The sequence below is a fragment of the Eptatretus burgeri genome, chromosome 4 (assembly GCF_056783735.1).
Source record: "Eptatretus burgeri isolate ZD-2024b chromosome 4, Ebu_testis_v1, whole genome shotgun sequence".
NCBI lineage: Eukaryota > Metazoa > Chordata > Myxini > Myxiniformes > Myxinidae > Eptatretus > Eptatretus burgeri.
Window position 1 is genome coordinate 105,839,961 of NC_140964.1, and position 23,659 is coordinate 105,863,619.

General features: G+C 43.2%; 2 protein-coding genes across 2 annotated transcripts in view; one reads left to right on the top strand and one right to left on the bottom strand.

The window, feature by feature from the left end:
- Positions 1-15,995, bottom strand: part of LOC147028834 (uncharacterized) — a 147,910-nt gene extending 131,915 nt beyond the window's left edge. Inside the window, exon 1 of the mRNA XM_085880270.1 lies at positions 15,934-15,995. Within this exon, the coding sequence (XP_085736396.1) occupies positions 15,934-15,995 (62 nt within the window). The remainder of the gene's footprint in view (positions 1-15,933) is intronic.
- Positions 2,465-23,659, top strand: part of LOC147028836 (scavenger receptor cysteine-rich domain-containing group B protein-like) — a 49,492-nt gene continuing 28,297 nt past the window's right edge. Inside the window, exons 1-5 of the mRNA XM_085880271.1 lie at positions 2,465-2,593; positions 4,248-4,354; positions 12,801-12,836; positions 20,061-20,372; positions 20,606-20,670. Of these exons, the coding sequence (XP_085736397.1) occupies positions 4,282-4,354; positions 12,801-12,836; positions 20,061-20,372; positions 20,606-20,670 (486 nt within the window). The 5' untranslated portion in view covers positions 2,465-2,593; positions 4,248-4,281. The remainder of the gene's footprint in view (positions 2,594-4,247; positions 4,355-12,800; positions 12,837-20,060; positions 20,373-20,605; positions 20,671-23,659) is intronic.

Consider the following 23,659-nt stretch of genomic DNA (forward strand, 5'->3'; position numbering starts at 1 on the left):
TGGCGGAATTTGAATCTGGATGGTCAACAAGCTTCAACAAGACACTAACCAAGAAAGTGTCCCTGATGACTTCGACCAAAAAGAGCATCAAGCTGGATGGAAGGCCAGTATATGATACCGAATTGATCTACACCCGAGTCATATGTCTCCAACAATACAGGGATATTGATATCAAGTATGTCCTCTCTTACGAACCGTCCCCTGTCCCAGCCTCCTTGTGATGAGAGCGGTGCGATGCAGGCTCAGTCGAAAGCAATCCTGAAGACGAAACTCCAAGTTGAGCAATCAAGTCGAATCCAAGGTGTTCCAGCCGTCATCATCGATGGACGCGCCATGTTATGGACTGTACATTGGCCCACAAATGTTACAGTTGAGGATTATGTGATCAAATTCATGGGAACCATCAAATACCACCTGGAGTGTTGTGACATATACCTGATTTTGGACAGGTACATCAAAATCAGCACGAAACAAATGACGAGATCCGTTCGCACAGGTCATGATTCAAGTCGAAAACATCAACTCAACTTCCACACAACACTTCCAGCACAAAAAGTGGTCCTAAATGTAGCCTACAACAAAGTACAACCGATCGATTTGATCTGTCAGTATCTGATGACCCACATTGTGGACAACCAAACCAAACTGGTGATCACCGGAAAAGATCCTACACCAGTACAAGCATGGAACAATTCCACTCTCCAGAGACAGGATCTGATAACACATCATGAAGAAGCAGATGTCATCATCATCCATCACTTAGTTAGAATTGTGTCAGGTGTCAGTGGTGACTCACACATCAAAGTGGTCTGCGACGATACCGATGCTTTGTCCCGTTGATTCGTTTCTACCTCGAGGAAAAGATGACTGTGGATGTCAGCATGGAGAGTCCGTGTGCTGAGAAGGCGAACGTAGACATTCGCCAAACAGCACTGAAACACAAAAGCATCGCCAATATCTGCCTGCTGTACATGCTCTGACCGGACGCCATACTGTCGTATTTGTTTGGCATTGGAAAGGCCACAGCGCTGAAGGTACTAATGGGCAGACATCATCCCACCTTAATTGGTCAGCTGGAAGCAGATGAGGAAAAGATGATATCTGAGGCAACTACCTTCATGGCTGCCTGTTATGGTTCCAAAGTCGAAGGTGATATGTCCACACACCGGTATCAGTTGTGGAAGTCTAAGATGGCCAACTCCAAGATTACCTCTGCTCCGAAATTGAAGTCGTTTCCCCCATCGCATGATGCCTTTGTTCAACATGTACATTGCGCTCATCATCAAGTCATTATATGGAAATCGGCCACTCAATCAGACCCTTCGAACTTGGATCCCATCAAATATGGATGGCAAGAAGGTGAGGACGGTGCGACATTGCGTCCAACCACACTTCCACCTGATGTGTCTGCTGTACCAGTCACCATTCTGCAGCTGATCAAGTGTGGATGCTCCACCAGCCGGCCATGTTCCACCGGGAGGTGTGGTTGTGTGGCAGCACAGATGTCATGTTCGATGTTTTGCAGTTGTAATGCTGGATCAGACTGTTGTAACGAACAGACAAGGGCAGTAGCTGCTAAGCATGACGACGATGACGGAGATTGAACATAATGTAGAACATTGCATCCTTAACAAAGTTAATATTTGTTTGCCTAAAAATAAAAGGTAATTTCAAAGTCATATACATGTACATACTTACTTTAAGACAGAACCCAAAGTCATCGTCAACTATCCACATGTATCCGGATATATTTGTGTAAAAATCATATTCCAATATAATCAATTCATTGATCATTGCAAGTTAGTTACTTCAGCCATCATTGACTATTATTGTACGTTGTATTAATATTGAGGGCTCATCAAATTCAATTTCTTACTCGAAGTGATCAGTGGAAGTGCAAAATAGCCATTTTTCATATTAAAATGGTGGCCATCTTGAAAATACGAGACAGGTCTTGTATATACACCTTCAATTTTATCATTATCGGATTCCTTGACCGTGAAAACATAGTCGTAGACACCAAAATTGTGTTTGCAAGTGCATTAGAAGTGAAGATATAGCCTAAAACAGAATTTATCGAAAGTCGGTGGGGGGCATTTTGTTTTTCGCCTCTAAAAAAAATTCCTCAAGGGTGCGAGTCTGTCACCCGGCTGATTCTGATTCAGGATAGCTCAGAGATGATGAATCAACCAAAAAAAAACTTCATAATGACGCCACAACATGCTTTTTCACATTTCCGCTGGACTAATATCTTCTGCTGGCTTCTCAAAGTCTGTGCCGCACTGAGTTACAGCCAACTTCATGCAATCATTAAAATGAGCATCAGTGAAGCATGATCTGTACTTTGATTTCAGCTATTTCATTACAGAAAACACCATCTCACACAGGCACGTATGTCCGGAGAAAGCACTCATGCGAAGATACGCTTCTTTCAAAAGGGGGTACTTTCGTCGAACCACGAGTCTCAGATCAACGAGACTTCAGTTGTCAATCTTTCTGGAGGACATCATTTCCATCTTTGTCTGGGCGATATATCAGCCTTCCTTTAAGCTCGGAAGCTGAAATTTGTGGACAAAAGTGAAGATGTGCTTTGGTAAAAACGTTGGTTTTTTATTTTTTATCTTGCCAAAACGAAGTTTTTGCAAGATATGTTAGTCAGCTTGTATGTTTTTTTTTTTTTTTGTCTGTAATCACGTATAAAAAATTCTGCAGAGCACAGTTATCATTGGAAATTTTTGTAACTTCGCATATCGGAGGCCTATCGAGGTCCCTTTCAGCGCATAAAATTTTGAAGGTCAAGGTCAAAGGTCAAGGTCACTTTGTCGCAAATTAGGGGAGTCGACGAAACCCTTATTTTTTTGAGTAATTTTGATCGGATCATCTTCAAACTTCATGGGAATATAGTTCATGGTCTGGCGCTCAGCTGATTAATTTTTGGTGGTGATTGGCCTTGACCTTCATGGTTAGCACCTGAGGTCAAACATATTTGACCCCAAGGTCAAATTTTCAAGTTTTAGGAACCATATCGTGTAGTACCTCAAATTGAACACCTCGATGAGTGCTTTCTAGATATGTCAAGCTTGAGACATTATGACGTCATTTGGTGACGTTATGAGGCAAAAGCATATTTTTCATGGTTACTCTGTAGAACGATTCTCATCGGAATCTCTCGTAGGCAGATATTCCTCAAGGAGTCGCTCCTGGTGGATAGCAGCTCTGTTCACCTCAGTGTGACCTTAAAGAAGTCACACGTGGTCACCTTTTGGCAAGATACGGGTCACCCTGTGGGTGACATTGGTTTATTTTTTATTTATCAATTAATTGATTAATTACTTAATTATTATCCATTTATTAATCCCTTATTTATTTTCTTTCTCATCGGGGCAATATCTCAAGCACCTTTTAAGCTCAGAAGCTGATAATTCGACACAACAGTGACCAAGTGATTTGGCTATAAAGGGTATTTTTGATTTATTGATTAATCAATCAATCGATTATTATTTAATTTTTCAAAAAGTTGCAGATTAGGATGAAACAGTGGTGGTTTAGGTATGCTATTCGCCAATTGATTAAGAAATTAATTGTTTTATGATTATCATTTTTTTAAATTACTAAATTCATCAATTAATCAATCAATTATTGTACAGCACTCCCTCCGAATTTCATCTCCATGTAATGCAAGGTGGCATCGCTGAGCACCGAAGGCACCCCGGCAATGTCGCACACTGGAGGATTTGTTATTTATTTATTTGGCATGGGAGCGGTGTACTTTGAACCTGGATCATCAAGTTGTCTATTTCTTTAGTCAGTCACTGTAAATAACTTTCCTTTTTTTTTTTTAAATCACCTCTCCTCTGGTTCTGTTGCATATTTCGCTCAGCTGTCCTCGCCGCCCCAGCTCCACCAAGACGTGTATATTAGTTGAGTAACCTCCTGATTAAATTCCCTAAATCTAAGCTGATCCACACATCTCTATCCTAAAATTGAAGCAGATTCTTCTGTACCTTTTTTTTGTCTTTTGTGTGAATTGCATTTTGAATGCCATTAAATTGCACCCTTCCTTCCAGGACTTCAACCAGGCATTGCACCCACATTTCGTGTTTCTTTTCTCATCCACATCAATGAATGAGTTCCATATTTGTACATCACTTCTGAAGTTTTTAAAATGTAAATTCAATTTTAAAAAAGAAATAACAAAAAAAACATTGTTAAATAAGTCTTTTGAAATGTGTTGTTTCTCTTTCCAGAAGAAATGCAGGGTAAAAAAAAGCATGGAATGAGATGATACAGCTTATGTTCTTCACAATGTTCTTCACTCCAGCGAAGAGTCACTCAGGACTCTGCCCACCCCATGGTCAGTAGGCTGTTTGCATCAATCCCCTTAAACAAAGCTAGCTTTCACAGCTTTTACAAGTTTTTAGTGTAATAACATTGTATTAATAATACGACCAGTTATAAGCATCATAAGTGTTCTTTACCTCCACCACAGAAGATGGATGGAGGTTGTTTTCGTCGCTGTCTGTCTGTCTGTTTTCTGTGAACACGATATCTCAAAAAGTTATGGACGAATTCGGACGAAACTTGGTGGCTAGGTTGGGTGTGTGACAAGGACGAAATGATTAGATTTTGGTGATGATCAGGATCCAGATCTGATATTTTAAAAGTGATTCTTCACCATTGAGAGATAGGGCCAAAATGATATATAGCACAATATGGTACTGAGGTTTTCTTTGAAGGGAGCTTGGGAAATTGCTGAATGTGATGCAGAATGTTTTTTTTTTCGTGACAAAGCAATCGTACTCCGCTGCTTACTCTTAAAGGAATGACGATGTGCCGGGGTGGTGCAGCACATAGTTATGCATGTGGTTAAATTGTGCTCAGTTTTAAAGGAGATGTGGGTCAGGAGTGAGTCCGAGTAAAAGGTTGTCATCATGTCAGCTTCACCATTAGTGACTGAGAGACCAGCAGTACCAAGAGCTCCCACACCACTAAGTAAAAGTGAGAGGTGAGAAACCAGAAATAGCTAAAATCATGGGGTAGATACTGACTGGCATCAACAATTCTGACCTTGATAATTGAGTAGTTGAGTCCTATTGTGTGGTTGGTTGGTCAGTGAAGGAATGTGGTATGCAGGATTTAAAGAAAGGTTGCATTGTGGAAACAGTGGCCAATGTGTTCACAGTCCTCTCTGCACTGTTCAGAGGATGATGAGAAACATTGGACCCTCAACTGGAACGGGAACATTTCAGGCTTTGTGGGAGACCATACCCTATTGACCAGCTTTTGCTGGGGAGGGTGAGTTAAATTTGGGATTATCTCTCCACGGTAACTCAGTGACATGACATGATAAAACTCGTGGAGTCTCACAGTTTTCAGGCATACACAATTTATTAAACTATTAATCCATTCAGTTGACAGGATTGGGCCCGGTCAATGATCCACAAACCAAAGGGACATTCCCTTATCTCTCTACAAATGAATGACTCGTAGTCTCCTGGTTTGAATTATTGTTGTCCTGAACTTTCATCCATGTAACTGGATTCATGCTAACTCCAGTCCCATTGTCATACTCCTTGGTGAATAAATGGGCCTGTGTCCAGCACCTCCTGTAAGTCTATTAGGTACTTAGTTTTACATTTGGTCTGCAGCTCTGGTGTGTGCTCATCGACAACCCTATTTTTGCATACAAAATCGAGGCTCATGGAAGACCACAGCTGAGTATAAGGAAGGGAAGGAGCTAAAAAAAAACAAGAGAGAGAAGGGGAGGAAGCACAATAACCTGCAAGTAAGAGGGTTGGGATTGGAAGAGTCAATAAGGGTAGAAACGATCGTGGGTAGCATATGGGAGATTATATGAGATGGTAGCGCACTGCTTGCCTGATGCCCTGGATTTATTACAATTTAACCGTCTCAAGAAGACAGTTCTGCAAACAAGAGAAAAGAGGAACAAAACACTGGAGGTTGGCAATATAATAAGCCTGAATTTTGGGAGTTTAACCAACAGGGGATTAATGGAAGAACACGTGCATTCTGAGGAAGCTGGATAGGGTTGAAGGAAGGAAAGAGCAGGGGGAGCTAGACCGAAGGGAGAGGTGGTAAAAAGCAAAGACGCAACTAATATTTCTTCGATGTGAGAGCACCGGGCATTGATGGAGAGGGAGATGGAGATATGTGATGTTGAATCCCCAGCTCATCGGTGAGAGCAGGACTCAGATGAGTTACACCAAAGGCCTTTTAGATAGCAAGTAGTTCTTATTTTTCAAAGAACGACTTGGAAAGACAGAGGATGCCTATCATTCCAAGTTGAGTTTATAGCTGGGTTTGCAAACTAACTTTTCTCTGTGGTCAACCCAGGAGAAGTCATTGCTGATGGTGAGGCAAAGAAGTACAAGAGACTCAATCTCTTCCAGTGGTTGAACAATTGAGTAGATACCTGTGTTTTTTGATGATCGTTCCAGACAAACAGGATGACACCACGAGATTCACTCAGATCAATCGCCATGTTCCATTTATCAGACCAACTTCTAATCAATTCCAGATCAGCAGAGAGTGTGAAACTACTGTCTGCCTGTCAGTGGGATGGGGATACTGTACAATACAATGTGGAGTTGTCTGGAAATAAAGAGTGTTTCAAGAGTATGGAAGAGGTCTTTAAATGTAAACGAGGAACAATACTGAGCTCAAGGCATTGCTATGGGCACTCCAGTCTCTATTCGGAAAGCAGAGGAGAGGAGTGAGTTAAATTAATAGCATTGCATTGGTACACGTGTGGGGGGAGTCGGAAATCCAGATTTGAAGATTGCCTTGTATGCTCCTGGCGGCATACTTAGGAAGCAGAGCAGGATACTAGATTGTGTTAAATCCCTGAGTTGTGTTCAGGAAGATGGTCCTCACCTCTTGCTTGAGATTTATGGCCCCCAACCATTGTGAGAGAAGCATCAACCTATCCAGAATTTAGTGACTGTGACAGAATTCAAACTGATGGTCAGACATCATGCTGTTTGATACAATGAAAGACTTGATGTCAGCAGTAATGGTGGATCTACCATGACTTTGCTTTTAATTAGAAGTTAGCTTACTTGTCTGTAGTTCATATGGATCTGTTTTTGCACTCTTCTAGTGGATGAGAGTGAGATTTCCTGACTTCTAGGCAGACAAGAGGCAGCCGAAGGAGGGCAGACTGAAGATAATCAAGAGCAACATAGTGGAATTTGAGACCTCAGGTACTTATGGCAAAAAACTTGGAACAGAGGAGAATTTATTGGTGCAAGAGATTTGGAGTTGAGGGAGATGGATGGGGAGCAGACAACAGAAACTGACTGGGACAATTGATGCCAACATGAATTTGAGGAAGGAGATTGGTTGAGAGTTCAGCTTTGATATTTGCAAGACAATGTATTCTGTCTCTATACATTATCTCAGCCCCGTGTGTCATTATCACCATTTCCGTGTTTGAAGGTAGAATCACTGACATGTGCGACAAAGTTAACAACGATTTCCTCTCTTGCCTGCAGACCATAAAAAGGCACTTCCTCTCTATCGATTAGAAAGCTCGACTTTTCAAAGTACAACTGGCATCCATGCTTGGCTTGAAAATCTAATCAAAGCAAACATGGATTGCACAATTCTGTCACCTACACATACACTTTAAATTCTCTCTCTGAAAAATCTAACTCAGTGACTTATTATGTAAGTAAAGGTACTGCTGTACTATTGGCCAACTTTAACTCATTGTTAGATTCCAAGTAGAATGCTTGCCAATTGTTATACCCCAGTCCAAGGTGTCTGCTCGCTTTGACTCATCGACAATGTATCCTGCCTCTTCCTGTGTTTACTAATACGATTCAGAAAAAAAACACGTTCCAAATTATTTTATTTTTTACAAAACATTCCTACAAACAGTCCTTCTTAAAGTCAACCTATTTATAATTGGTGGCAATTTTGTTCACACCTCCACTTACGAAGTCACCAGAGGCATTATATTTATGGGTTGTCCATCTGTCCGTACGTCTGTCCATGCTAATTTTTTCTGTTTTCTCTGCAACCGCTTCTCCGATTTACTCGAAATGGTCACCACAGGTGTGATTACTCATATAGAATGTTTTAAAGAGCAGGTTTTGGGTCGCTGATGACTTCGCGTGATTCGAAGGTTGTAATCGCATTAATAATCGTTGGGCAATTATTTTCTTACATTTGAAACTCAAAATATGCTAAAATTAACTTTTAAGTCAAAACTTTTGTCAGTGATCGAAAAACAGACCAGAATTTACCGAAGATGCTATGACGTCATGTTCTCCGAAAACTTCGTGAACATTCGGAAACAGCGTGTGAACAATGGCGAGGTGCGAATCGGAGAGTGATTTCGGCGGCGATGAAATTGAGTGTTTTCATTCCGATATTGCCGAGGACGAGTCGGAGGATGATGGGAATTTATTCTATGGAGTTTCTGGCCCTGAGCCATATAAATTTGAGCCACTTCCAACTGCCAGAAAACGGCTTATTTCGTGTACAAGTGGCAGGACTGACTGCCCGGTAGTTCATACTGACAGACTCCATCAGACAGATTGGTTTGTGGATTTTCACTTTCTTGTTTGATGCATAAAATAACGTAAAGTTTGATTCGTCTGTGACTTGATATAATAATTTTTAACCCTCGAGTCACTCAAGAGTCAGAAATAGAATGAATCAATAATAGACCCAAATATATTATATACCATAGCCTTGGCATTGAAGTCTTTCTGACAGCTGAGCTTGACCCCAGCGAAAGTGAACAGTTAGAACAAACCCCAACTTTCAAGAGACTGTTGTGGCATATAAATACCAAAACATGTTTAGCCTCATTGGGAAATATTCTTCCAAATTTCGAAAAAAAAGTGGAAATTTATCAATTTTTATATGCCCGATATATATTGTTGTAGATTTCCGACCGTTCGGCATGCAGACGACCGCCTTTGCCCAATTGCGGCCGCGCGCACCAACCGAACGCGCAATCTAGTCGTAGCTTCCGGATCAACGCCGAAACCCAGCTGCGGGTGTTTTTAACACACCATAAACCAGCCAATCTCTCTGTCCACGCGCTACTGGGTCGATCGCCGAATTGTCGATGTACCTAATTATTCGCGCAGACAGAGATACCGGGAGTTTATACCTCGACGGGGCCTGCACGAAAACGAGCCGCTTAAGCAGCTCGTTCCGTATGCGATTGCCGAGCGGTTTTATATCACCAAGTCCCGTCGGACCAAATGTACGTTTTATCGGCTTGCTAATCAGCCAGCTAATATTCCGAACGCATCATGACAGTCAATGGCAGAAAGTGATACAACGAGCAGGTTAACATTCAAACAATAGGGGTATTTATTCCGATACAGGCAATGCAATGAATGGGGGTATGGGGCAAAAGACACGAGCAAAAACCTACAGCCGATGTCTATTATCATGTACACAATCATGCATTTAATCAGTTCTACTTAGGTAGACAAGGCGCCACAGACTTTCATCCAAAACCCCAGAAATTAAGAACCGGGCTCGTGAGCCTTTATAATTACTCAGAGCCGGGATGACCGAAGGGGCTCCGAGAGACCAGGCGGGCTACCAGGCCACCATCGTGGTGACTCGATGGGTCCTCGTTCGGCGACCCTCGGTGTCTTTGCCCGGACCCCCGAGCTCCAACTGGTTCCCTTGGTCGTCCGGCCTCCACTGTGGCCTGGCCTAGCCGACGACGCGCTGGAGGAGTGAAGGGGTCTCGACTCCGGCCTCCTGGTTGCGCCGGCGAACCCCCAGTGAACCAACTGCCTGCACACTCCCCAGCTCTCAACGGGGCGTCTCTCCACAATCACCGCCAACTGCAAGCCACAAAGTCCGGCGCAGCACGAGCTCAAGCAACCAGCTCTCCACTGCTCTCAACTGCCTCCGAGCTCCTCACACCAATTCAACTGCCCTGTCGGCGAGCGAACGCGGCTTTTTATAGCCCCAAGGGGAGGGGCCGCTCTGGGCTTCACCACCCAAAATCAGCGCCCTCCCCCTTTTCACCTTTGAACCTTCACCCAGGCTGGATCCGCCCCTTTCACTTCCGATTGGCCAGCTTCTTCAGAGGGTAAGGCCTTTTTGATCTGTTTTGCAAGTCATGCTTGCACGCGGACGTAGTTGAAATCACCCGCTTCACGCGGACGTGGTTGAAATCACTGGCTTCACGCGGATGTGGTTGAAATCACCGGCTTCACGCGGACGTGGTTGAAATTACCAGCTTCACGCGGACGTGGTTGAAATTACCAGCTTCACGCAGACGTGGTTGAAATTACCGGCTTCATGCGGACGTGGTTGAAATTACCGGCTTCACGCAGACGTGGTTGAAATTACCGGCTTCACGCGGACGTGGTTGAAATCACCGGCTTCACGCAGACATAGTTGAAATCACCGGTTTCACGCGGATGTGGTGGAAATCGCCATCAAACGTGGATGTGGGTTGTCATTGTTGATGTTGTTGTTGTTGTTATTGTTGTTTTAAAATAAAAGATAGAAAAGAATAACACTACCTCAAATATGCACAGCCCGGCACACGAACAATTCCTGTTATACATTGATGGGGAAATCTAACCTGAACACACACTTATCGAAATAACTGATCTTCGGGGAACCTGAATGGTGTTCTGTGAATTTCCACAACCGTAACACTATATATCGGGGCGTATTATGTGATACCGGTCGTCCATCCGTCCGTCTGTCCCTGTCCGCACTCTAACTCCCAAAGTTTTCAAGTTTCACATTTCATATTTGGTACATAGGTACAGACTGTGGAGACGGTGTGTCGCGACATACGTTCGTCATCTAAAGTGGTTGCCATGGCAACCAGGATGCTTTTTTCCATCCGTTCCTGTCCACACTCTAACTCCGAAAGTTTTCAACTTTCACGTTTTATATTTGGTACATAGGTACAGACTGTGGAGACGGTGTGTCGCGACATACGTTCGTTATCTAAAGTGGTTGCCATGGCAACCAGCTTGCTGTTTTCCATGTAGTAGCACAATTCTGTATATACCTTCTTGTTCGGGCGTATATTGTTCTCACTTGCACTCTTGTTTACAATTTAAATGAAATAGCTCAATTTGCTGATGCTATTAAAAAAAGTAATTTAATCAATAAGTTTATTTGTTGAGAAATTTTTTCATGCTTGTGTTTTTCAGAGTTTATTTATGTGTTTTCCATGTACTCTTAAAGAATACATTTCAAGGTTTTTCTCACTTTAACTCAACAATTGGTTCTGTGACAGATCAGTATCTGGAGAACTTGTCAACCAACAACTCATATTCACAGAGTGGTGATCAGATGTGTTTATGCCATCGTAATCCTCGGCTGTGAAATGGTCACCACAAATGACAAATCTATCCAAAGGGTCCTCTATACCCATTTTCTTTGGGGGAAAATTCGCCCGTTTTGTTTGTACAAATCTTATCCACTGCCGGCAAATGCTTGATTCCTTCGGGAATCGGTGGGAGCGATTACCCGTTTTCCAGCCATTTTCGCAAAACATGACGACACACGTACGAGGCATTATTTACAAATATCCAAATAACTTTGTTCTGCAATAATTCAAAATAAAAAGGGATAATATAGACAGTTGCAAGCTCAAAAAAAGCGAAAGAACGGCCCGCTGAACTGGACACTTCTTCAATGAGCGAGTGGGTGTCTGCTTTGTTTTAGAGAACATGACGTCAACATCCATATGTGGCATGCGGCTGTTTTTTTCAACAACCTCGAGAAATAACAACTTCGGAGTTAAATTTCATTAATTTTCCCAATAGTTAGGCAACCACAATAGTTTGCATCGAACTATTTAATGCACATAATATAATCACATTGATAAATTTTCAGAACATGTTTGGTGACCTGCAACCTGCTCTTTAATGGCAATTATGACGCCAATCGGTCATGTGGTGTGGCAGCCATGTTGGAAAAACAGAAAAACTTTGGACCTCTGTAGTATCTCTGAAAACGCTCCATGTGAAAAATTGAAACTGGGCACACGTCAAGTACTTCCCATGCGAAACAAGTGTGATTTTTTTTTGATAATGTCATAGGTGGCTTTGTAATGACATCATAATTGCAATCGTTGAACGCTTTATCCGATCAGTATGAAAAATTTTGAGGGTCATCCAGGGCTAAATTGTATGGAGGAAAAAAATTGATGACGTCATTGGTCACGTGGTTCGGCAGCCATATTTTATTTCACATAAAAGCCTTCATTAATAATGTGGATCCTTCAATGGTGTTGAAGAGTACCATTCTAGTTTGTTATTAACTTCGGGAGATACAGTAAGATTTTGTGAGACACATCTATCATTCATATGTTATTCAATTCATGAATCGAGGTATAACATTTATAAAACATGGGCTGGTGGCAAACTTCAATTATCTTCAAAGCAAGGACTCTATATCACATCATGCAGCAAACTTACTTATTGATATTCTCATTTGTTTTTGTTTTTTACCTTCTCAGGTAAGTGATAGTTGTTGTCCGCAGCTGCCATCTTTCGTAACAGACATGAGTCGAAGTTAATCTATCACACAGCCGTTAACGTGATACTTGTTTTGTGCATAGCAGTAAGTATCAAAGAACAGTTTTGTCTAGTCAGTTTTAAATTGGAATATAGAAAACTTAGGATATATTCCTCAATGTTTTCAAGCAGGGTAAATAACAAGACTCAAGCTGTGCCTTTTAGTGGTAAGCTGGTAAATTGTGAGTATAAATATAAGTTAAGACGATGAGAAAACTTAAACAAACTTTCCTTTTTAACTTTCCGCAGGCCTGGGCAGAGTTACAATGTTCGTCCTCAGCAAAGGTATGTACACTCGTTTGTGTGATAATATGGTAATCCAAATCAAAGAAGAAATCCTTATTTATCACAAAATCATTCTACAATCTTTGTCAAAACGCACTTTTTTTTTGTATCCATAGTCGAGGCTCGTGGAGGAACGAGTACACTTAACGGATCAGGACATAATGGGACGCAAAAGGAGCAGTTGAGAGAGGGGAGAAACACCAGCAGCAGAGTAGAAGGCCAAGATAGAGGGAGACTTGGACAAACAATGGGTGTAGGGAGGAATGGGGGGGCAGGAAAGGATTGTAAGGTTGACAATATATGGAAACAGCAGGAAACTCCAAGTAAGGAAAACTGGAAATTTGGATGGCATAGGGATCTGTGTGGGGAAAGGGGTTGGTGGGTTAACGAGGGAAGAAAAGATCATGGTTTTGGATTGGGGGTGATCTGAGATGGTGTCCACCGAGTTTAGTCCGAATTCGTACACAGCTTTTTGAGATATCCCGCTCACAAACAAACAGTCAGACACGGGTAAAAACATAACATCCATCCACCGTCGTTGGCAGAGGTAAAGACGAATTATGCCTCCAATACTAAATATTATTTAAACGTTAAACAAACAAAACGAATCAAAGAGGGAATGCGAGAGTTCATTGAACACATTTTTCATTTTTCGTCGCAGGTCTACAAGAGCTCCTCGTTCTTGTGTTTATTTTTTATTTGTGTTTTGATTGTCCACCAGACAGACAAACTGATCAAGCAATTGATTTACTGCATTGTGTACATGCGTGTGAGGGACGAAACTCCATGCAGTTTAGTCAAATTTGAAGCTTAAAGTATTGCTAAACTGCAGGTATACTCTGTAAGTGCAAACAAGCCAATTCACATTCTACAGTGTTCAAAATCTGAAATTCAATTGGAAAGATTAAGTAGATGTTCCTGGAGAATTCGATCATAGACCGACAAACACAGAAAAAGGGAACCAATTGTTTCCCCCCCCCCTTTGCACTTGCCATGTGGGGGGGGGAGGAGAGAGAGAGACAGACACAGACACAGACACAGACACAGACACAGACCGCACTGTAGTCACAAACTGTAACAAACAAAAAAAGACAATATATATCTTTTGCGTCCTCTGTCCACTCAACTGCCTCATCCTTGCTCATGTCCCATGTGCCTATGTGGTGAAAGCTGGGCCTGAGAATTTAAAAAAATCTCCCCCCACGGCTCAGATTACATTCTGTAATCTGTCTCATTTACCTTGTGCAGTGTCTGTCCCGTGTTGTCATGTGAATTAATAAAATTAGATGGAGGAGTGTCTGTTCTGTGTTCCCATCTGAATGAAGAAGACGAAATAGAGCCGTGTGTCCCATGTTCTCATGTGAATTAATAACAATAGATGGAGCCATGTCTGTCCTGTGTTCTCATGTGAATGAATAAGATTAGATGGAGCCATGTCTGTCCCATGTTCCCACATGAATGAATAAAATTAGATATAGATAACATGCAAAGTGATTCTGAACAGGGATTTACCTTTACATCTGATACCTCAGTTTTGGTGTGTGTGTGTGTGTGTGTGTGTGTGTGTGTGTGTGTGTGTGTGTGTGTGTGTGTGTGTGTGTGTGTTTCATCACCTTCATAATGATATATATTCAAAATTACTCGAATTAAAAAAGGAAAACCAAAATCACACTTCAGTTTGTTTTTTTGAATTACAAATCAATATCAATTACTAGAATGGCACTCGGTAGAGCTTGTACCTCCACCACATAATGCCTGATCCACGAGAACATATCGGGCCCAATACATTTTTGAAATATCATGCTATATAGTAGTACTATGTCGTTTTTGGCCCTCTCTCTTAATGGTGAAGAATCACTGAAAAAAAAAATTAAATAATTCTCATCCAGATCCGGATTCGGATCTTCACCAAAATCGAATCAATTTGTTATGGTCACACACCCAACCTGTCCATCAAGTTTCATTGGAATCCGTCCACAACTGTTGAGATATCGTGTAATATGTAAAATGTTGGCCCTTTTGGCCAATATATATAAAAAAAAGACCCCAAAGAGAGCGATGAGTGAGGATGCGCCTGATAAAGGATACAATTACATAACACCGTTAATTATCTTCAGAAGGGGTGTTTTAATTAACCCAAACACCCAATTTTCATTTGTGCACTTCCTTAGAGTTCCCTTTAAGTATATATGCAAAGTTTTAGGCTGATAGGTTTCATGGTTTTGGAGTTATGGAGGACACACACACACACACACACACACACACACACACACACACACACACACACACACACACACACACACACACACACACACACACACACACACACACACACACACACTTATTAGTATAGAATATAATAGATGTGTGAGGGGAGTTGTAACTATTTGATAACACACCAAATCCTCCATTGAGTAAAGTCTGTTTAGTGATTTTGCATTGATGGGTTGACTGACTACCAAGGTTGTGGATCTGCTGATGTCGGTAACCTACTGATGTCGATCCATGACCATGGTTGTGGATCCGCTGTTTGGAGAGGTTTTGGGCTGACAGAATGGAAACCTCAAGGAAGAACGGTGCCCAGCTGATGATCCATGCGGTCGGGAAACCAGTGAATTGCTTACAGGTTATGGTTCTTATTTTAGGTGAAGGAACTCTGTTTTGAGGTTAACATCATTTATAACAATCCTTTAAATTATATTATTATGGTTTTGGAAAATTTACCCCAGAAGGAGAGCATACATAAACACATCGGTGACCCAAGGATCAGTTATTTCATTAGTCTTTGTTTAGATAGTCCTTGGTCCCTTGTCAAAGGGCTGTTCGGGGGGAATGCGTTGGCTATACTGTATTTGTCTTGTGTAAAGTCTCCCCGCTCCCACTCCCTTACTTTCAATCTTTCCTCCTTCACGCCATAGTTCTGTTCAATCATTCTGTTGTTTTCAATCTTTATTCCTTCACATCATCGTTCTGTTCAATCACTGTTGCTTTTAATCATCCATCCTTTACTCAATCGGCTCGTTTCAACGGTCCACCAATAATCTCCCCTCCATCAAACATCCTTTTAACAGTTGTTCCTTCACCCCATCAGTCTTACCTTCGATCCCGCCGCTGTTCGGTCATACGGAGTTCCTGTCCATGTTCCCTCCATTCACACATTGCTTAGTAACCCATCAGGTGCTCTTGCATGCATGTCCATGGAACTTGGTTGCCATCATGGCTTGCGGGGTGCAGCGCTTCTCGCAGATGGGGTGCAATGCAAAACAGTGTGAATGGGTGTTTTGCACGCGGAGGAGGAGGAGGCTGGGGATTCTTGTTGTGGCTTTTGGTGTGTAAAGGGCAGGGTGAGGGCTTCATTGAAAGTTCCCTCAGAATGGGGTGGAAATTTCCACAAGTGACGTCAAGCACCCGCCTCCATCGGCTGTGGACCAATGGGAGAGAGAGAAGGCTTGTAGGAGGAAGGGAAGAAAGCTGATGTGAAGGAAAGGCAGAGAAGCACTTGGGGTAAACTCGTGTGGGCAGGGACGAAAAGCACTCCTGAGTAGACGGCTCAGAAAGGGAAGAAGCAGAAAGGCGAAGAGACACACTCGGGATAAGCTCACATGAGCAGGGATGAAAAGCACCCCTGAGTGGACGGCTCAGAAAGCAGAAAGTGTGAGAAAAGCAAAAGGCAGAAAGTAGATGCAGAAGGCTGAGGGAAGCAGAAAGGAGAAACAAATGGGACAAGCTTGTCTGAGCAGAAGACTGACAGACTGAGAAGGCTCATGAGGGAAGGAACAAAAACGTGTGAGGGAAAAGAAAGGAAAGTTTCACGAGCAGTTGGTGTCGAACTTCTGTGGAAAAAAGAACACTCCTTCCACGAGCGTCATCCTGTCAGCCACGAAGGACGAGGAGGATGAACGGCGGCACCGCATAAATGGGGGTCTGAGGAAGAAGGATCTGAGGCAGAGGAGGGTGAGTCGCACATCTAGCTCGCAAATCTGGGACGCCAGAGAGGACTCGCCTACTGGGTCCTGGAACCTCAGGAACGCGGCTGCGTGTCCCCATCGCTTCACATCGCCACTACCCATGTTCCCCATCCATTTTGCTCCGCATTCTCCATTCATTACTTTTATTTTATTTTTGAGTCCTTTTTGTTTTATTCTTTGCCCCTGAGTGAATGATGGCCAAGTCTTTTGTTGAGGTAAGATTGAAGAAGAATACGTGTTGTGGTTAAATCTTCTCTTTTGTGCCTTTTTGCTTTCTTGCTTTTAAATACTTGTTTATAAATGTTTGCTTGCTTGTGTGTTTGTAATAAATAATTGTTTGTTGCTATTCCCATCTGTCTCAGTTGTCTTTTCCTTTATTAGTCCGATGCAGTGCACAAGTAAGGTTCGACGGGACGTTCTACCCTAATAATTTGCTGACGCACACTCACGGCAATGCTCTGCAGTAATCTGAGTGTGCGCTGAGGGCACTGACTCCAATTAGCTGGCCATCTACAGGTAAAGTATCATGTGAAGTAGTGTAACCCTGCCTGGATTGGCCGTGCCAATCAGCATTCATGGTTGTTTAGCAACTGCCGGTGTGTGTAGTTATCTGCCCGGTGGCCTTAGGACCAGGCGTTTGTGCGGGACCCTCGTGCTTACCCTCGTGGCAAGCCTCGAACTCCAGATCCGCGACAATATTATATTTCAAGAATAGCCGACACTGTCCGTGTGTGTGTGTGTGTGTTTGTGTGTGTGTGTGTGTGTGTGTGTGTGTGTGTGTGTTTGTGTGTGTGTTGGAATTGTTAGAAACAGAAAATGAAAAAAACGAGGGGTGTGTGTGTGTGTCTGTCTGTCTGTCTGTCTGTCTGTCTGTCTCTCTCTCTCTCGCTGTCTCTGTCTCTAATCTCGTAATTTAAACCTTTCTTTCATAGAAACCAGTACGTAGTAATTCCAGGTATAAGACTTCATGATGAAGCGCGAGTGAATTGGCTTTAAAAATCCAATAACGAGCCAATTGGGAAAGGTGCATTTAAAGCACTCTTTGAAGAGTCGATTCGTCACAATTATATCAGAAGGAGCTGATTCGTCACACAGTCATGGATTGTTCAACCCCAATGTGGGGGCCGTTCAAAAGTTACGTAATGCTATTTTTTGAGGAAGGCGCATGGGCCTTGATTAAACCTGACTAATAATTTTTATTCGACATATGATTTGATTTTTCAGGGTCCCTCTGCATGATTAACACTCGACCCAAATAAAGCAGGTCAGGTCAGCGGGGGAGTCTCGTGAGTGGAGGAGGCCAGTGGGCTAACCACGTTCCTCGTGGTTGCAGCAGGTTGATCGGCATCTGAAGGAGATGGGGATGGGCCTGGCATCTGCCTCGGGGATGGCCAGACGGAGGCCCCTGGAGTACCGGCGGAAAGTGGACGCAGCGACGCGCTGTTCTGGCACATGCTCCCATACCTGACCTGACCAAATAAAGCTAATGGAAATCTGATGCAACAAACCCAGACAGTGATTGAAACAGAAAGGAGAAATTAGCAGAGGTCTACAGGCCTAATACATTGGGCCCACCAGAAAGCCAAGATGGCGTACATATCATTTTGTCTGAGTGCTATGGTGGGTGGAGTCAAGCGACGGATGTGGGTGTGTTCCTGCAGCTGTCAGATAATTGGGTGCACATTTCAAAAATCGACCCCCAACAAGAACCTCAGCAGCAGCAACAACAACAACAAAAAACAACGTGAACCTCTTGAAGACCTGTGACTAAATACAGACATTCTGACTTGGTGGTGCAGAGGTAGTGGACTTACCCTGAAGCTTTCTAGTCTGGGTTTGATTCCTGATCTGACTATTGACTGTCAGACTGGTGCTTCACATGCAAGGTATTGCCCATGTGTGGTTACATGTCCATCCCTCTGCATCTAAATAAATGTATGCTGTCTGGACTTTTAGTTGAGTGTACTATCTGCTGGCATTAGCTGAAGGATGTTTAAAAACAAGCTCAAATGAGCAAAGATCCTCGTCCTCTTAATGATGACGTCATAAAAACGAATATGACGTCATTGTGATGTATCAGGTTTGCGATAAATTATCTATGCTAATGCCCGGCTTGATTCCCGCAAACAAAATTCAAAAAGCTTGCCTAGTTTCGGAGATAATGGTGTAGGCGATTTCCATTAGCGGCGATATTATGACGTCAACTTTTTTTCTGGGAAGAATTTCCAAAATCGGAGATGGTTACTGCCTGTGCGTGGGCTTTCTGCATATACATGGCAAGTTTCACGAAGATCCGATGAAAACTCTGGGTTGTGAAACAAAAAATGTCAAAAGATAGGAATGACGTCATAAAAATTGCTCTGACATCATAGTGATGTATCATATGTGCGGTAATTCATCACTGCTAATGCCCTGTTCAATTCCCGCAAAACAGAATCCAAAAAGCGTGCCTAGTTTCGGAGATAATTGTTAGGCGATTTCCATTAGTGGAGATATTTTGACGTGATAACTTTTTTTCTCGGAGTAATTTTCAAAATCGGAGATGGTTACTGTCTGCGCAGGGTATTTTTACATATATATGCCAAGTTTCAGGAAGTTTCGATGAAAAATGTAGGCTGTGAAACAAAAAAGTCCACAAGAAGAAGATGAAGAACAACGTGAGTAAGACTTAGAGATCCTCCACGAGGATCTAAAAAACAAACCCCTTGGCGTTTTTCATAAAAAAGTAGGCGAGTTATTACCGACACCCTGAACAAATTGCAAATTCATGCCCAAATTGGCTTAGTCGAACTTCAGGCCTGGCCAACTTGTTCATAAATGACATAGATCAAGTGTACAAGCTCCATATGAGCCACCAATCCTAACTTGATGGGAAAATGGCAACACAGCAAAAGTATTTCAAAACACATTAATATTCCTAAATTTATGCTCAAGGAAAACATGATGTTCCCTCCATAAGATTGGTCTATTCTCAACTTTGTTGTTCATACCTAAACTCACAGCTCCTCCTCCCCGCTCCCAACACCTCACCTGTTCCAAGCTATGATGAATTAGTCTGAACTTGATTTTATTTATTTGCATCATCTTGGCATGTCCACAAGGCTATTTGAAGTCATGAATTAATGATACTCGATAATATTCATCACATTCCACAGAATATGTTACACGAGTTTAACTTGCTAACTTCAGTTTTACATGGCTTGCCCATTGGACGTTTGTTTGTGTAAAATGCCTTAGCAAATGAGCGTGTGGACAGGCTCACATGTTCGGCTGGTGGGGACCCATGACCCTTGCCAAGGCCGTGTGGAGGTGTGGCACAAGGGTGTGTGGGGCTCGGTGTGCGACGACGACTGGGATCTACGTGATGCACAAGTACTGTGCCAAAGTCTAAATTGCAAAGACGCCATCTTGGCCACACGCAGAGCGAGTTTTGGGCCTGGCCATGGCCCTGTGCACCTGGATAATGTACGATGCTCAGGTGATGAGACAAACTTGCTTGTCTGCCCCCACAATGGCTGGGGAATTCACAACTGTGGGCATCATGAAGATGCTGGAGCCATTTGTTCAGGTACATGGCAGGCAAGGCTCCACTATATCCACTGGATGTAGCAATGAATCTATTCCTTAGTTTCGAATTAAACACCTATTTTGTCATATTTCTGCTGCAGTGAGATACAATTGCTAACTTGTCTTTCATGATGGTACCTCCACAATATCAAGAAGCAACACCACAGCAATCAGTACCTCACCATGCACCAGCCACTGCAATTGCAACAACCATAATTTATATCACCCCATTAGCCATTGCTACTAAATCCTCAGCCATTGCTGTCGTAGCATCACCAATTTCTGCCACACGCAATCAGGCAATTCAACAACATTATCAACCACTCCTACTTTAGCATCAGTCATTACCATTGCATCATCAGTCAATGCTGTACGATTAGAAAATACTACGAGATTATCGGTGATGAACTATATGGACAATGTAGCCAACATTATTTTATTAAGTACGAGCAAAGGTACCCGGCATTGCCGGGCCACTCCGGGCCACTCCTTCCAACCCTTCCCCTCCCTCTTCCCCTGCCTCAAGACTCTCACCAAACCTCTTCCCCTTCCTCCTCCCACGCCAACCCCTGCCTCCCACTCCTCCCTCCAGACTTCCACCCCACCCCTTCCCCTCCCTCCTCTCACCTCCTCCTACCCCACCACCCTCCGTCCAGACTCCCACCCACTCTACTCCTTCCACCCCAACCCTTCCTCTCCTTCCAACTCCTCCCACCCCACCTACTCCCTCCGGACTCTCACCAACTCCACCCCTTCCACCCCACCCCTTCCTCTCCCTCCTCCCATCCCACTTCCTCCCTCCAGGCTCCCACCCCACTCCTCTTCCTCCAGAATCCAACCCACTCCACCTTTTCCCCTGCAGGTAATTATTTTTGTTGCACTCAATAAGTTACACTTTTGGCACATTCCTTCATAATTTCTTCACTCAAAATAATTTTTGAACTGTAGAAAAAGGTAAGTTTAATGCTTTGGCAATTTCAAATGAGGAAGCCTTGCTTAAGTTATAAGAATCGATAATATTTTGTTAAAATTTTCAGATTTTACTCCAGACTTCAACACTTATTTAGTCCACAAGATCCGATTCTGAAATCCGAAATCATATTTCGATAACTTACTTTAATTAGCCCGTGAGAGTAGATCATGTTTCGAAGAGAGAAAATGGTGAGGTGAATTAGCAGACAGAAAATGTTATGCTTTATTAATCGCACACGCACGCACGCACGCACGCACGCACACACACACACACACACACACACACACACACACACACACACACACACACACACACACACACACACACACACACACACACACACACACACACACACACACACACACACACACACACACACACACACACACGTTGTCTTTTCTTATTATGATTAGATTGTTTTCCCAAATTGTTTTTCAGGTGCTGCGCACATAACAACTGCAGCTACTTCCACTTTTCTTTCAAAACTACCACGGAGTAAGTATTTCCACTGTTATCCTTAAAATAAAAAAAACTTCAAATCATTTCAAGCGAGTCATGTATGACCAGCGTCCCATATATTTTACAGGATCTTCTCGTTTTATACCGAAGTGTCCCGCATCAGTTTTCACACTTTCCCGGGATGCCATTTGTCTCGTATTCCCAGTAATTTTGCTTATTTCGGTCATGGTGCCAATTACCCTGATGCAGATGAGCTGTACTTACACAGTGTGATTTTAAAATGCTCTCGAAGCAATCTTGAGCAGATTGAAATTCCTCATAGATTATTTAAATACTTAATACGTCAGGATCAGGGGTTTCACCTCCACCTGATACCCACTTGTGGTGCCACCCATCCAGCCGACAGCAACCTTCTTGACCCCTGCCTGAGTGTCCCGTCTTTCATAGCCTATCTGAAAATGGAATTCCATCCATCCGTCATCGTACACTCTCCGTCCATCCATCTGTCCATCTGTCTTTCCATCCGTCCATCCATCTCCTATTTTAACTTCTCTGGCCAAACCGCTAGGCCGATCCGGCTGAAATTTGGCAGCAACGTTCCACTTCTGATTGTTAATGGGAATTGCAAAGCTTTTTCCAGTCACATAAACTTAAGTAGATCAAAATGGCCGATTTAATACATTTATTCAAAACTCTTTTTCTCCAGACCCACCAGTAAGGTCAGGTCAGGTATGGAAGCATGTGCCGGAGCAGCGTGTTGCTGCATCCACTTTCCACTGGTACTCCAGGGGCCTCCGTCTAGCCCTCCCCCAGGCAGATGCCTGGCTCATCCCCATCTCCTTGAGATGCTGATCAACCTGCTGCAACCACGAGGAACATGGTCAGCCCATTGGCCTCCTCCATTCATGAGGCTCCCTCAGAGAGAGAATCTGGTGAGCAGGATCAGCAGCAGGAAAACGAGCTACATGTCCATACAGCCGCAGCTGATGCTCACGGACTCTGCAGGTAACAAATCTCATTTGAGTCTCTGTCAGCAACTGCTCGTTGGACACAAAGTCCGACCAGCGATAGCCAAGGATTTCCCAAAGAGACTTGGGACCAAAATAATTAAGTCTCTGTCTCAGTTCCCTTGTCAGAGTCCAAGTCTCACATTCGTAGAGCAAGACTGGAAGCACTAAGGACCTGAAGACTCAGACTTTCATCCTCTTGCACAGATACCGACAGCACCACACCACATGATCCAGTGAATCCATGACTCCCCAGGCCTGACCCAGATGTCTGTTGACCTCTGGCTCAGAGCCAGCAGAAACATGAATATCACTGCCAATGTAAGTGAATCTCTCCATGACCTCAACATCCTGAACACAAACAGGTACAGACAGCAGCATCCAAGATGTCATTGAAAGCCTGGATCTTAGTTTTGATCCAGGAAAACCGTAATCCCAGCGGCTCCGAATCGTCATTCAGCACCTTGAGGGTCCCCGAAAGGATCTCCAGAGTCTTCGCAAAGATGACCGCATTATCTGCGAAATTAAGGTCAGAGATCTTGACATTCCCAAATGATGCACCACATCTTGATCTCTCTGACATCCTCCCCAGAATCCAGTCCATACAAGTGCTGAAAAGTGTGGGGGCCAGTACACATCCTGACGAACTCCAGTAACATCTGGAAATTAGTCGGAGATTTGTACCACCACATTTCTCAGCACTCTCAGTTCCAGAGTATAGTTCAGACATCAGATTGATCAGTTTTGCTGGCACCCCACGAAGACGAAGAATCCTCCAGAGTGTATCCCGATTCTCTGAATCGAATGACTTGCAGAGATCAACATAGGCTGCAAGTAGCCCCTGCCGAA